The sequence below is a fragment of the Hyperolius riggenbachi genome, chromosome 10, assembly GCF_040937935.1.
Source record: "Hyperolius riggenbachi isolate aHypRig1 chromosome 10, aHypRig1.pri, whole genome shotgun sequence".
NCBI classification, from domain to species: domain Eukaryota; kingdom Metazoa; phylum Chordata; class Amphibia; order Anura; family Hyperoliidae; genus Hyperolius; species Hyperolius riggenbachi.
The window spans coordinates 292,917,559-292,934,160 of NC_090655.1; the positions used below are offsets into that span (position 1 = coordinate 292,917,559).

The 16,602-nt window shown below is 48.7% G+C and overlaps 1 protein-coding gene across 2 annotated transcripts in view; it reads left to right on the forward strand.

Moving 5' to 3' along the window:
* LOC137535601 (zinc finger protein 585A-like) overlaps positions 1-5,944 on the forward strand; it is a 44,862-nt gene extending 38,918 nt beyond the window's left edge. For both annotated transcript variants that reach the window (XM_068257452.1, XM_068257453.1), the window contains exon 6: positions 2,985-5,944. In XM_068257452.1, the coding sequence (XP_068113553.1) occupies positions 2,985-5,167 (2,183 nt within the window). In that variant the 3' untranslated portion in view covers positions 5,168-5,944. The remainder of the gene's footprint in view (positions 1-2,984) is intronic.
* The last annotated feature ends 10,658 nt before the right edge of the window (positions 5,945-16,602 follow it).

The following is a 16,602-nucleotide window of genomic DNA, read 5'->3' on the forward strand; positions in this document are numbered from 1 at the left end:
TGTCCTAGCACTATGCAAGGTCTGATAAGATGAATAGAGGAACCCGTCACCACTGCACTGTCCTAGCACTATGCAAGGTCTGATAAGCTGAATAGAGGAACCCGACACCACTGCACTGTCCTAGCACTATGCAAGGTCTGATAAGCTGAATAGAGGAACCCGACACCACTGCACTGTCCTAGCACTATGCAAGGTCTGATAAGATGAATAGAGGAACCCGTCACCACTGCACTGTCCTAGCACTATGCAAGGTCTGATAAGCTGAATAGAGGAACCCGACACCACTGCACTGTCCTAGCACTATGCAAGGCCTGATAAGCTGAATAGAGGAACCCGACACCACTGCACTGTCCTAGCACTATGCAAGGTCTGATAAGCTGAATAGAGGAACCCGACACCACTGCACTGTCCCAGCACTATGCAAGGTCTGATAAGATGAATAGAGGAACCCGTCACCACTGCACTGTCCTAGCACTATGCAAGGTCTGATAAGCTGAATAGAGGAACCCGACACCACTGCATTGTCCCAGCACTATGCAAGGTCTGATAAGCTGAATAGAGGAACCAGTCACCACTGCACTGTCCTAGCACTATGCAAGGTCTGATAAGCTGAATAGAGGAACCCGACACCACTGCACTGTCCTAGCACTATGCAAGGTCTGATAAGCTGAATAGAGGAACCCGACACCACTGCACTGTCCTAGCACTATGCAAGGCCTGATAAGCTGAATAGGGGAACCCGTCACCACTGCACTGTCCTAGCACTATGCAAGGTCTGATAAGCTGAATAGAGGAACCGGTCACCACTGCACTGTCCTAGCACTATGCAAGGTCTGATAAGCTGAATAGAGGAACCAGACACCACTGCACTGTCCTAGCACTATGCAAGGTCTGATAAGCTGAATAGGGGAACCCGTCACCACTGCACTGTCCTAGCACTATGCAAGGTCTGATAAGCTGAATAGAGGAACCTGTCACCACTGCACTGTCCTAGCACTATACAAGCTCTGATAAGCTGAATAGGGGAACCCGTCACCACTGCACTGTCCTAGCACTATGCAAGGTCTGATAAGCTGAATAGAGGAACCAGACACCACTGCACTGTCCTAGCACTATGCAAGGCCTGATAAGCTGAATAGAGGAACCAGACACCACTGCACTGTCCTAGCACTATGCAAGGTCTGATAAGCTGAATAGAGGAACCCGACACCACTGCACTGTCCTAGCACTATGCAAGGCCTGATAAGCTGAATAGGGGAACCCGTCACCACTGCACTGTCCTAGCACTATGCAAGGTCTGATAAGCTGAATAGAGGAACCGGTCACCACTGCACTGTCCTAGCACTATGCAAGGTCTGATAAGCTGAATAGAGGAACCAGACACCACTGCACTGTCCTAGCACTATGCAAGGCCTGATAAGCTGAATAGAGGAACCCGACACCACTGCACTGTCCTAGCACTATGCAAGGTCTGATAAGCTGAATAGAGGAACCCGACACCACTGCACTGTCCTAGCACTATGCAAGGTCTGATAAGATGAATAGAGGAACCCGTCACCACTGCACTGTCCTAGCACTATGCAAGGTCTGATAAGCTGAATAGAGGAACCCGACACCACTGCACTGTCCTAGCACTATGCAAGGCCTGATAAGCTGAATAGAGGAACCCGACACCACTGCACTGTCCTAGCACTATGCAAGGTCTGATAAGCTGAATAGAGGAACCCGACACCACTGCACTGTCCCAGCACTATGCAAGGTCTGATAAGATGAATAGAGGAACCCGTCACCACTGCACTGTCCTAGCACTATGCAAGGTCTGATAAGCTGAATAGGGGAACCTGTCACCACTGCACTGTCCTAGCACTATGCAAGGTCTGATAAGCTGAATAGAGGAACCCATCACCACTGCACTGTCCTAGCACTATGCAAGGTCTGATAAGCTGAATAGAGGAACCCGTCACCACTGCACTGTCCTAGCACTATGCAAGGTCTGATAAGCTGAATAGAGGAACCCATCACCACTGCACTGTCCTAGCACTATGCAAGGTCTGATAAGCTGAATAGAGGAACCCATCACCACTGCACTGTCCTAGCACTATGCAAGGTCTGATAAGCTGAATAGAGGAACCTGTCACCACTGCACTGTCCTAGCACTATGCAAGGTCTGATAAGCTGAATAGAGGAACCCATCACCACTGCACTGTCCTAGCACTATGCAAGGTCTGATAAGCTGAATAGAGGAACCTGTCACCACTGCACTGTCCTAGCACTATGCAAGGTCTGATAAGCTGAATAGAGGAACCCGTCACCACTGCACTGTCCCAGCACTATGCAAGGTCTGATAAGCTGAATAGGGGAACCTGTCACCACTGCACTGTCCTAGCACTATGCAAGGTCTGATAAGCTGAATAGAGGAACCCATCACCACTGCACTGTCCTAGCACTATGCAAGGTCTGATAAGCTGAATAGAGGAACCTGTCACCACTGCACTGTCCTAGCACTATGCAAGGTCTGATAAGCTGAATAGAGGAACCCATCACCACTGCACTGTCCTAGCACTATGCAAGGTCTGATAAGCTGAATAGAGGAACCTGTCACCACTGCACTGTCCTAGCACTATGCAAGGTCTGATAAGCTGAATAGAGGAACCCGTCACCACTGCACTGTCCTAGCACTATGCAAGGTCTGATAAGGTGACAGATGTTTTTGTTTTTTTTACTAGCATTCTGTGTCATTGCGAAGTCCCTTCTGCCTCCTGAAGGGGTTCAGGAAAAAACAAACTTTGATAGTGTTCCTTTACCCCCCCTAAGCTCTTGCTGCCGCCACATGATGCCCATAGCTCTGCTATATTTCAGAATAAACCTCCTGTATTGGGTCTGTAGATTGGATATGTTTGTTTCTGGGCATCTATAGAGGGTTGATAGCAGTTCTGACCCGGTGGTTACCCGATGTAATGATGCTTTTTTTCTCTGTTTTGCAGCGCTGAGTCATGACATCAGGAACCTCTCCGACGGTAAAATGGAAGATCACACCAAGGAAAAGTCTTCGCAGGATGTTCCCGGCATTCCAGGGTCCTCCCGCTCATCTACCTCCGGGGGGACTCGTGGTAGGCGGCCTCGTGCCGGAGCCCAGCGAGAGAAAAGGTTTCCCTGCTCAGAGTGTGGGAAATGTTTGACAACGCAATCCAATCTCTCTGAACACAAGCGATGCCACTCGGGCGAAAAACCCTATAACTGTTCCGAGTGTGGGAAATCCTTCCTGAAGAAATTCACCCTGCTTTCCCACGTGAGAACTCACAGCAATGAGAAGCCTTTTTCCTGTGCTGAGTGTGGGAAAAGCTTTGGCCGTAAGACCCAGCTGGTCAGGCATCAGAGGACTCACACTGGCGAGAAGCCCTATTCCTGTCCTGAGTGTGGGAAATGCTTTGTGCATAACTCACAACTTACTGAGCATCAGAGAACGCACATGGGGGAGGGGCCGTTTCTCTGTCCTGAGTGTGGGGAAAGTTTCGTGTACAAGACTCATCTTACTGCCCACCTGAGGATTCACTCTGGGAAGGCCTCACACTCCTGCTCTGTATGTGGCAAGCTATTCACCACTAAGACCAATCTAGCCACGCACCTGAGATTCCACTCGGGCGAGAAGCCGTTTCCTTGTCCTGAGTGTGGGAAATGTTTCAGTCAGAAGTCGTACCTTTCTGTACACCAGAGATCACACACGGGGGAAAAGCCACATTCCTGTCCTGAGTGTGGGAAATGTTTTGGCAGCAAATCGCATCTAGCCATACACTGGAGATCTCACACGGGAGAGAAACCTTACTCCTGTCCTGAGTGTGGGAAATGTTTTGCATATAAATCTGTCCTGGCCGACCATCAGAGGTCCCACACGGGAGAGAAGCCTTATTCTTGCCACGAGTGTGGGAAATGCTTTTCCTCTAGAGCGGTTCTGGCCGTGCATCAGAGATCCCACACTGGTGAGAAGCCCCATTCCTGCTCTGAGTGTGGGAAATGCTTTGGCCATAAGGCAGTTCTTCTCAAACATCAGAGATCTCACACCGGTGAGAGGCCTCATCTGTGCCCTGAGTGTGGGAAATGCTTTATGCACAAGTCACAACTTGCTGAACATCAGAAAACTCACATGGGGGAGGGGCCATACTCCTGTCCTGATTGTGGGGCGGGCTTTGAATATAAATCCCACCTTATCATCCACCTGAGGAGTCACACAGGGAAGGCCTCTCACTCCTGTCCGGTGTGCAGTAAACTTTTTACCACGAAGACCAAACTGGCCGTGCATCTGCGATATCACTCTGGGGAAAAGCCGTACCCTTGTCCTGAGTGTGGGAAATGCTTCAGTCAGACCTCCCAGCTTGCTGTGCATCAGAGATCCCATACAGGGGAGCGGCCATATTCCTGTCCAGAGTGTGGGAAAAGCTTTGGGTGTAAGTCGTACCTCTCCATACATCGGCGATCTCACACTGGGGCAAAGCCACACTCCTGTCCTGAGTGTGGGAAATGTTTCGGTCTAAAGGCTGTCCTTGTTAAACATCAGAGACTACACACAGGCGAGAGACCACATGCTTGTCCCGAGTGTGGGAAATGTTTTGTGCACAAGTCGCAGCTGGGACTGCATCGGAAAACTCACATGAACGATGGTCCCTTTCTCTGTTCCGAGTGTGGGCAATGCTTCGATTATAAAACCCACCTCACCGCACATCTGAGGATTCACACTGGAAAGGTGTCCCACTCGTGCCCCGTGTGTGGCAAGTTATTCACCACGAAGACGCAGCTGGCCGTGCACGTCAGGTCTCACACTGGGGAGAAGCCGTATGCCTGTGATGAGTGTGGGAAATCCTTCACGGAGAAATCCAAACTCTCTCACCACCAGAGGTCTCACACTGGAGAGAAGCCCTATTCCTGTGCAGAGTGTGGGAAATCCTTCGGGTGCAAGTCCAATCTCGGCAGACATCAGAAGACTCACCTGGGGGAGAAGCCTTACTCTTGTCCAGAGTGTGGGAAATGCTTTGCGTTTAAACCTTACCTGGCCATTCACATGAGACTTCACACGGGGGAGAAACCGTATTCCTGTACAGAGTGTGGCGAAGGCTTCCGGCAGAAATCTCAGCTCTCCAAACATCAGAGATGTCACACAGACCAAGAGATGTAGCGGGGGCGATTGTGCGCCGCGGATCGGGACAGACTGAAGTGCCGGCCAATACTTGTGGTCAGGAAATTCACCAAATACAACACAACTGATTTCCAGACACCAGAGATAAGACTCCCCTCCGCCGCACCCCGATGTATGCTCTCTCTGAGTCATGGGATTCACATTCTGGGAGAGGAAGGTGCTGAGATACTTGTAGCTCCGCCTCCTTTAGCCATCAGCACGCCTCCCGCTATGTGGCCATGTGACCTCAGGGAGGAGGGGCAGTGTGCAAAGGTTGGCAGTGATCATCCATCATCTGCTGCTGCTGTAACCATAATGTTATTACAGTTATATATCCAATGTCTGTGTTATTGTACCGATCTATTTATCATCTCTGCTTATATATATATATATATATATATATATATATATATATATATATATATATATATATTATACACCAACTGCTCCCCACCAACCCCCAGTCTGCCACTCTTCTTCATCACTGAACCTCCACACCCGCAACCACACCCCCTCCCCTCTCTCCTCCAACCCCCACCACACTGCCCCCCACTCCCTCCAACAAAAGTCTCACCTCCATTCCTTCCTCAACACCCCGCTCTCATACTCCCACCACATCCCCTCATCCCCACTCTCCTCAAGCCCCCACCATGCTCCCCCCTCCACAAAACTACCTCCTCCCAACACCCCCCCCTTCCAGCCCCCACCACACTCTCCCCCCCTACTCCCTCCCTCCACAAAACTATCTCCTCCCAACACCCTCACCCCCCCCCCTCCAGCCCCCACCACACTCTCCCCCCCTACTCCCTCCCTCCACAAAACTACCTCCTCCCAACACCCTCACCCCCCCTCCTCCAGCCCCCACCACACTTCCCCCCCCCCCCCCATTCCCTCCCTCCACCAAATCTCCCACCTTCCCAAAACCCCCACGCCTCCAGCCCCTAACACACTGCCTTCCTCTCCCTCAGCCAAAACTCCCACCTTCCTGCCCACCACTACCCCTCCTTCATCTAGCACCCCCCACTCCCTTCCTCTCCCAATCCTCCTTCCACCCCCCACTCCCCCCAGTCTGTACTGTTCTCACACATATATACACAGCACAGCGTGCTACTGTACTACAATATGTTACATATGTGTTCCCTCTCAGCCTGTCCGCATTGTCCTCACAAGTCAGTACACCTCTCACAGTTCTGTGCATATTTCATTATATCTTCTCATGGGACAGCACTGCAGATGTGACACTGTGATACAATGTAAAGCAGTCAGTGTACAGCTTGTATAACAGTGTAAATATTGTATGATATCTTCTCATGGGACAACACTGCAGATGTGACACTGTGATACAATGTAAAGCAGTCAGTGTACAGCTTGTATAACAGTGTAAATATTGTATGATATCTTCTCATGGGACAACACTGCAGATGTGACACTGTGATACAATGTAAAGCAGTCAGTATACAGCTTGTATAACAGTGTAAATATTGTATGATATCTTCTCATGGGACAGCACTGCAGATGTGACACTGTGATACAATGTAAAGCAGTCAGTGTACAGCTTGTATAACAGTGTAATATTGTATGATATCTTCTCATGGGACAGCACTGCAGATGTGACACTGTGATACAATGTAAAGCAGTCAGTGTACAGCTTGTATAACAGTGTAAATAATGTATGATATCTTTTCATGGGACAGCACTGCAGATGTGACACAATGTAAAGCAGTCAGTGTACAGCTTGTATAACAGTGTAATATTGTATGATATCTTCTCATGGGACAGCACTGCAGATGTGACACTGTGATACAATGTAAAGCAGTCAGTGTACAGCTTGTATAACAGTGTAAATATTGTATGATATCTTTTCATGGGACAGCACTGCAGATGTGACACTGTGATACAATGTAAAGCAGTCAGTATACAGCTTGTATAACAGTGTAATATTGTATGATATCTTCTCATGGGACAGCACTGCAGATGTGACACTGTGATACAATGTATTCGCACGCGAAAACCGCCGCCTCACTCACTGTCACTGTCTATCCCCAATCCATCAAAAAAATGTATCTACAATTGTTTTTTTTCAATATTGTGCAATAAACAGCAGTAACGTATACTTAAAATATTTATTAAGACTATTATCAAAGATATAATTTTTTTTTTCATATTTTATAGATTTTTTAAAAATTCCCTCATTCAATTTAATTTTACATTTAAGTCAGAATCGATGCATTTTATCTCAACTCCAAATATAAGTTGCAAAACACTAACTACAACTCCAAATTACACTCAACAACTACTACTCCACAATAGAGTTGGGCCGAACGGTTCGCCTGTGAACGGTTCCATGCGAACTTCTGTGGTTCGCGTTCGCGTCCCGCAGGCGAACCTTTGCGGAAGTTCAGTTCGCACCATAATGCACATGGAGGGTCAACTTTGACCCTCTACATCACAGTCAGCAGGCCCAGTGTAGCCAATTAGGCTACACTAGCCCCTGTAGCCCCACCCCCCTTATATAAGGCAGGCAGCGGCGGCCATAACGCTCACTCGTGTGCCTGCATTAGTGAGAGTAGAGCGAGCTGCTGCAGACTGTCTTTCATAGGGAAAGATTAGTTAGGCTTAGCTTGTTCCTGGCTGCATACCTGTTCTGTGAACCCACCACTACATACCTGTACTGTGAACCCACCACTGCATACCTGTTCTGTGAACCCACCACTGCATACCTGTTCTGTGAACCCACCACTGCATACCTGTACTGTGAACCCACCACTGCATACCTGTTCAGTGAACCCACCACTGCATACCTGTTCAGTGAACCCACCACTGCATACCTGTTCAGTGAACCTGCCACTGCATACCTGTTCTGTGAACCCACCACTGCATACCTGTTCTGTGAACCCACCACTGCATACCTGTTCAGAGAACCCACCACTGCATACCTGTTGTGTTCAGTGAACCCGCCACTGCATACCTGTTCTGTTCAGTGAACCCGCCTTTGTATACCTGTTCAGTGAACCCGCCACTGCATACCTGTTGTGTTCAGTGAGCCTGCCACTGCATACCTGTTCTGTGAATCCGCCACTGCATACCTGTTGTGTTCAGTGAACCCGCCACTGCATACCTGTTCTGTTCATTGAACCCGCCACTGCATACCTGTTCTGTTCAGTGAACCTGCCACTGTATACCTGTTCTGTTCAGTGAACCCACCACTGTATACCTGTTCATTGAACCCGCCACTGCATACCTGTTGTGTTCAGTGAACCCGCCACTGTATACCTGTTGTGTTCAGTGAACCCGCCACTGCATACCTGTTCTGCTCAGTGAACCCGCCACTGTATACCTGTTCAGTGAACCTGCCACTGCATACCTATTCTGTTCAGTGAACCCGCCACTGCATACCTGTTGTGTTCAGTGAACCCACCACTGTATACCTGTACTGTTCAGTGAACCCGCCACTGCATACCTGTTCTGTTCAGTGAACCTGCCACTGCATACCTGTTCTGTGAACCCGCCACTGTATACCTGTTCTGTTCAGTGAACCCACCACATCAGTGCGCATACCTCTGCAGTTAAGTGAACCCACCTACCTATGTGAGTGCACGCAGTGTGATATACCACTCCGTGCATACCCGATATGGACAAAACAGGTAGAGGAAGAGGTAGTGCCAGAGCTAGAGAAAGGCCACCCGGCAGGTCTGCGCGAGGTCGTGTAAATGTAATTTCGTGTGGACCTGGCCCACAGTACAGTGCTCGGAAGAAGGCACGTCCCATCACCTCCCAAGATTGTCAGGACGTGGTTGAGTATTTAGCAACACAGAACACCTCATCTTGCTCAGCCACCAGCGCTACTACTAGCACCACTTCCGCTGCATTTGACACTTCGCAAGAATTATTTAGTGTTGAAATCACTGATGCACAGCCATTGTTGTTACAGCCAGATGAATTTTCACCAGCTCATATGTCTGAGTTACGCGGCAACACTATGGATGTTACGTGTAAGGAGGATGAAGGACCTAATGATGGTGCATGTTTGGATTTGTCCGAGGCAAGCGAAGCTGGGCAGGATGATTACGATGATGACGATGATACGGATCCTCTGTATGTTCCCAATAGAGTAGATGAAGAGGGGGACAGTTCAGAGGGGGAGTCAGAGAGTAGTAGGAGGAGAGAAGTTGCTGAAAGAAGCTGGGGCAGCTCTTCGTCAGAAACAGCTGGTGGCAGTGTCCGGCACCATGTATCGCCACCTATGTACAGCCAGCCAACTTGCCCTTCAGCATCAGCTGCTGAGTTCCCCATAGTGCCCACATCCCAGGGTGGCTCAGCGGTGTGGAAATTTTTTTATGTGTGTGCCTCAGATCGGACCAAAGCCATCTGTTCGCTCTGCCAACAAAAATTGAGCCGTGGAAAGGCCAACACTCACGTAGGGACAAGTGCCTTACGAAGGCACCTGGAGAAAAGGCACAAACAGCAATGGGATGGCCACCTGAGCAAAAGCAGCAGCAGCACACAAAAGAAAAGTCACCCTCCTTCTCCTCTTCCTCCTTCAGGTGCATCATCTGCTTCTGCCGCTTTCTCCCTTCCACCTTCACAGGCACCCTCCTCCACTCCGCCTCTGCCCTTGAGCGCTTCCTGCTCCTCTGCCCACAGCAGCAGTCAGGTGTCCGTGAAGGAAATGTTTGAGCGGAAGAAGCCAATTTCGGCCAGTCACCCCCTTGCCCGGCGTCTGACAGCTGGCGTGGCGGAACTGTTAGCTCGGCAGCTGTTACCATACCGGCTGGTGGACTCTGAGGCCTTCTGTAAATTTGTGGCCATCGGAACACCGCAGTGGAAGATGCCAGGCCGCACTTATTTTTCGAGAAAGGCCATACCCCAACTGCACCGTGAAGTTGAGAGGCAAGTGGTGTCATCTCTTGCGAAGAGCGTTGGGTCAAGGGTACACCTGACCACGGATGCCTGGTCTGCCAAGCACGGGCAGGGCCGCTACATTACCTACACAGCCCATTGGGTGAACCTGGTGGTGAACGATGGCAAGCAGGGCGCAGCGGACCAAATTGTGACACCTCCACGGCTTGCAGGCAGGCCTCCTGCCACCTCCTCTCCTCCTGCTACATGCTCTTCGCTGTCCTCCTCCTCCTTGGCTGAGTGGTAGTTCTCCTCTCCAGCTACACAGCCCCAGCTCCGCAGGGCCTATGCTGCATGCCAGGTAAGACGGTGTCACGCCATCTTAGACATGTCTTGTCTCAAAGCGGAGAGTCACACTGGAGCAGCTCTCCTGGCTGCTCTTAAGAAACAGGTGGATGAGTGGCTGACCCCGCACCACCTGGAGATAGGCAACGTGGTGTGCGACAACGGCAGCAATCTGCTTGCCGCTTTGCATATGGGGAAGCTGACACACATACCCTGCATGGCACATGTCATGAATCTAGTTGTTCAAAGATTTGTGTCAAAGTACCCTGGCTTAGCGGATGTCCTGATGCAGGCCATGAAGTTCTGTGGGCATTTGAGGCGGTCTTAAACAGCCATGGCACGCTTTGCGGAAATTCAACGGAAAAACAATATGCCGGTGAGACGCCTCATTTGCGATAGCCCAACTCACTGTAATTCGACCCTGCTCATGTTCTCCCGCCTGCTAGAACAGAAGAAAGCCGTCACCCAGTACCTCTACAACTACAGTAGAATGAAACAGTCTGGGAAGATGGGGATGTTCTGGCCCAACAACTGGACACTGATGAAAAATGCATGCAGGCTCATGCGGCCGTTTGAGGAGGTGACCAACCTGGTAAGCCGCACTGAGGGCACCATTAGCGACTTAATTCCCTACGCTTACTTCTTGGAGCGTGCTGTGCGTAGAGTGGCGGATGAAGCTGCGAATGAGCGTGACTAGGAACCGTTACGGCAGGAACAGGCATGGGACCAATTTTCATCAGACCCAGCTGTTTCCTTAACACTTGCGGCAGCACAGAGGGGGGAGGAGGAGGAAGAAGAGAAGTCGTGTGCAGAAGACGAGTCAGACTCAGAGGATGATAAGCAAGGTGTTTCTTTGGGGGAGGAGGAGGAGGAGGGGACGGCGGCAGGAGAACCACCGCAGCAGGCGTCGCAGGGGGCTTGTGCTGCTCAACCTTCCCGTGGTATTGTTCGCGGCTGGGGGGAGGAGGTTGACTTATGTGACGTCACTGAGGAAGAGCAAGAGGAGAAGGAGGGTACTGGATCCGACTTTGTGCAGATGTCGTCTTTTATGCTGTCCTGCCTGTTGAGGGACCCCCGTATAAAAAACCTCAAGGGGAATGAGCTGTACTGGGTGGCCACACTACTAGACCCTCGGTACAGGCACAAAGTGGTGGACCTGTTACCAACTCACCTGAAGGTGGAAAGGATGCAGCACATGCAGAACCAGCTGTCAACTATGCTTTACAATGCCTTTAAGGGTGATGTGACAGCACAACGCCAGCAAGGTACCACTGCCACTAATCCTCCTCCCGTGTCCACGCAGTCAAAAACAGGACGCTCCAGCGATCTCATGGTGATGTCGGACATGCGGACGTTCTTTAGTCCAATGCCTCGCCGTAACCCTTCCAGGATCCACCCTCCACCAACGCCTGGAACGGCAGGTAGCCGACTACCTGGCCTTAAGTGTGGATGTAGACACTGCTGTGAACAGCAATGAGGAACCCTAGAACTACTGGGTGCGCATGTTATGATCGCTTCTGCAGCGTTTACTGCTGACTGCAGTGGTATTGCAAACCAAGCAGTTCTAATGTCATTACATGCATTTGCTTGCATAGTTTGGTTTGCACTTAAACTAGTTGCTGATTCCATCTGCAGTCGCTCTGAAGTTAATGACAGTTTAATATGCTTTTGTGTAAACAAACATTGTCTGCTGCAGTGGAGGGGCGGTCCCTTTCCTGCAGGCTGCATATCATTGTCTGCCTTTTCCTGCTATCAGCCTGTGATTAATTACCATTCACTTGTGTGGGAATCTGCAGGTCTGCTCCCATTGGATGACCTCAGTATAAAGAACTGCTTCCTGCAATGCCTCATGGGCTACCATAGTCTCAGACTCTATCTGTTACTCTGCTCGTGCCCCACCTCATTCCTGGTCCGTGTGGACTGCGCTGACTCCTGCGAAGGGGTCAGCGAGTCCTCCTAGTTCTGCTCTTGTTCTAGAAGTTGCTACTTGCTTGTCTTGTGTCAAATATTGGTTCATCGCCAATATATACGCATACTTGCGCATTTTGTTATTTTCCTTGTATTCGTGTTACGTTAATATATCAGTGTCGCTGATATATACGTACACGAACTGTTTATTTCCTGTGTTCAGTTAGTCAGTTTTCCAGCACGTTTTGGTAGTTTGCGCGTACCGTGAACACCCGTGCTGAGCTAGTTATCCTGTTCCTGGTTCTGTTTGTGGATTGCGTTCATCTCTGCGAAGAGATAGCGAATCCTTCTGAGTCCTGTTCCCTGTATTACTCCAGTCCTAGTCAGCGTTCCTGCTTATGTCATATATCGGTTCATTGCCGATATATACATATGTTAGTCAGACCTTACAAAGAGTTTCATTGATAGCTGTAATTGTAATACGCTAGGAAAACATACTTATTGTATATTTATCTGTGTTACGTTCATCTATCTTGATCCTGCTATTTTCTGACTATTCTGTCCTGTCTTTGTGAGGCACGCCATCGCCGCAACGCATTGGCTGCCTCATTCCAGTCTGTCTGTTTTTGGACGCTTGCTGTCGCTAAGTAGCCACTAGCTAGCAAGCGTTCATTCTGTCTACTTATTCTGATCTCCTCAGTCCTGGTTTATGCGCTCAGCGCTACTTGCGCTGAGACGTTATTACGAAAGTGTTGTTTGTGGCTGTTCGGATCTGCACCGGCTCTGTGCACCACAATCTCCTATTGGAGTCAGTCCTCTCCTCCACTAAACTGGGGATATCCTGATCCCTTGTGCTGGTGTGTGTACCTCCTTCACGTCAGCTTATGTGTTGTATGCTGACTGTGGAGATTACACCTCCAAGCTTAACATTATGATAGCCCCATTACCAATCCCCATTGTGGGGGGGGGTTCCCAGCAAAAATGACACTATTTGTTATGGTTCCTGTTCCTTTAAGAAATTTGAGAAGCTCAATTCTGAAACAGAAAATGAGTTTTTTTCTGAATGTACCAGGTTCCTGGCCAATCCCGAGCTCCAGGCTACTCCTGTTTAAACGTGGGCCTCCCAGCTAGTTTATGTTTTATTTAAGGGAAGATTGTTTCAGTGGGCCTACGATGTCTTGGATCATACCAATTTAAAAGAAAGACCACTGGAATTTCTAGCGTTTGTGATCCATAACTGGCTGCGCAAAACCGATTTGCCTAGCCCTTTTGATAAGCTCCTGGCAGCTTGTCAATCAGCTGCTCCTTCTACTGCCTACAAAAATAATCAGCAAGCAGATAATTGTTCTGATAACTTTTCTTCTGCTAAGGCAGCAGGGTCTAAAGCCAAACGTAAACGCTCCAAAAGAAAGGCGTTACAATCAGCGGAGTCGTTGCCCTTAGCGACTGCGCATCAGATCTGTAATGAGACTCCGCCAGTAGCAGATAATGAAATTCAGTCACCATTCAGGGGAGTCAAATGGACCTATGAAACTACTAATGAACTTTCATTGCTAGCCAGGGAAAATAAAAGTTCTTGTTTAAATGAATTATCTGAATATGATTATGAAGATATATTACAGAGTATTGAACAGATCAATTTATTCGTGCAGCAAGGGAAATTTGCATACACTACAGTTCAACACTTGCTACAGGTATTGGAGATCCTTAGGAATAAGAAATCGGCCAATCACCTGCTAAATAACCCAATGTATGTTTCTGCCACTAACACATTTGCAAACTATGATCAACCGGAATGCTCAGCTGTTAAATATGCATGGGATCCTCCATTTGAGAGAGGAGAGATGGAAGCCCTGGTCTATGAATGGAAGAAAGATGCAAGTTCATTTTGTCAGTTTTACAGTGCAAAAAGTGAATTAGTATTGAATGCATGCATTAAGTCTGCCTATAACCTAATAAAAACTGGTGTGTGTGGGTATGACTTTGTGGCTCCATTGATCGATGTGTGGAGAATGATTCTGGACGATTTTTATGCGATTCAATCAGTTGATACCAGGGAAGACACACTGTCAAGTGGAGATTGTTCCACTTCCTCAGTTCCTGAGGACTCGCCTGCTTCAGCACCTTTGGCTGATTCAGAGCTCCTTTTGTGTGAAATTGAAGTTCCTGTAATTCCACCCTGTACCATGGATAACTCAGTGTTACTTCCCAGTAAGACAGAAATTACTAATACTTCCTTAATCTTGCCCTGCACAAATTTCTCAGCAGAGGACCCAGAGGTCCTGCTGACTTCTGAGTCCAGCCTAGCCAGTACTCATGAGTCTTTGTTCAGTGAAACAGACACCAGAAAAATCTTGCCTGTCTCTGCAAACACTTCTGCAGAAATTACCTGTGTTAATAAAGTTCAACTCCTGTCTGATCCAGCAGATGCCAATAGATGCACTACATCAGTTTCTGAGTCCCAGCAATCCTGTCCAGAAATCTCAGAACCCCAGCATCTGAATTTTCCAATTTCACAATTGAATGGTGATGCAGATGCGCAAACATTGTGTTTTGATCTTCCTGTTTCTACACCTCACTCTAGTTTCATGAATAACTATGTGAGTCCGAAATCGCAGAATTATTACCGTGTTCAGAAAATGTTCCAGTGAACTTGCCCTGTACCATGAATTGTGCAGTAGATCTCTCCAATGAAACTCAGGTCACAGAATCATTATGCTGTCCAGCAGGTGCTTCCATGGTTTTGCCCTGCAGTGTGGACTGTTCGGTGATCCTGTCCAGTGAAGCTGTGGTCACAGAGTCTTATGCTTCACCCAGTACTTTGGATACTTCAAACCCTCTAGCAGAACAGTCTGAGGCACTGCTTACCTCAGTTGGTGTTGCAGTAATATTCACTTGTCTAGCAGCTGTTTTGGAATTACAGTCTGCTCTAATAAAACTTGATGAATTTCTGCCCAGCGAAGCAGAAGCCATTGAAATATTGTCCTCGTCAGCAAGTGTGTTAGATACCTTGCCCTGTACACAGTCTGATTTAACCAATGTTGTTGAGTCCCTCTCCGGTGTTGTAACAGCCGAGGAACTCCAGCCCTGTCCTCTGAATGTTTCAAAAGTCTTGCCCTGTAACATGGATAATTCTGACTCGCTGGAAAAAATAATAGAAATCTCAGAATTTCAGTCCGGGTTAATGAGTGTTTCTGAAACCCAGCCCTGTATCCTGGAAAATTCTGGTTCTCTGGCCGGTGTGGCAGAAGTTCCAGAGCCCCCTTCCTGTCCAGTGAGTTACTCAGTTTTGCCTAGTTCAGTGGGGATTGCTGCAATATTGACTTGTTTTGCAGCCCTTCATGAGCTCCAGTCCAGTGTATTTGATGAGTCTCTGTCTAGTCCAGAAGAAGCTATGGGAACCCTGTCTAGTTCAGTGCATACATCAGAAGATTTGCCCTGTCTTGTAAATGCCCCTGAACATGATTTGTTAATAACCCTGCTGGAATCAGCGACATCTAAGTCTGATCCTGCAGTTTTTAGTGAGAATCCAGTAACTATGAAGTCTAGTCATGATGAATTTTTTTTGCCCAGTTCTGGTTTCAGTCCTGTCTTGACTGACTTTGAGGTTCGCAGTTCCTTGACATGCTCAGAGGTTTCTCTTGTGCCGGTGTGCCCAGATGTGCTTCGTATGCCAGACTGCCCAGATGTGTCTGTGTTAGCGTGCTCACGTGCTTCCCTAGTGGAGACATGTTCTGATGTTGCCAGTTGGCCTGCATGCCCGGAGATGGTTCTGGTCCCTAAAAGCCCTGATCTTGATGTTTGTCCTTGTGACCCTGACTCTAGAGTTGCCCTGGGTTCCATAGGGGTTCTTGATAGTTTTCCATGTGAGCCTAAGGGGCGTTCTGACCTGTGGGGATCTCTTTGGAGCTTCCAAGTGTTCTGGGAGATCTCTGAGGAAACTTGTCCTGGTACCTTGGACTGGTTCAACAGTGGGTTTTGTGTTAGTAAGGACAGTTCCGGTGGGCATTGCAAAGGCTTTGGCGTTTTTGGACAGTCCTTGGAAGGCGGTGGGTATCGCGCAGAGAGTTTCTTGGGGTTGTTTTCTGGAAGTCGTGGTTCTGATGGGTGTCACACTGAGGCTTGTAGTGCTGATGGGCATGGTTCGGTAGGTTCTGGTTCCAATTGGTCTAGTTTTGGTGAGACTGATTCGGGAATTTGGTTTTGTCGGACGGATCCGACCTTCATGAATTTTCAGTCAGATCAGTTTGCTGGATTTCCCACTTCTGATTTTTTGGTTTGGGTGGTTCAGGAGAAATATGTCAGTTTTCATAGGCGTCCAGAGGCCGCGTTTAAGGGAGGGG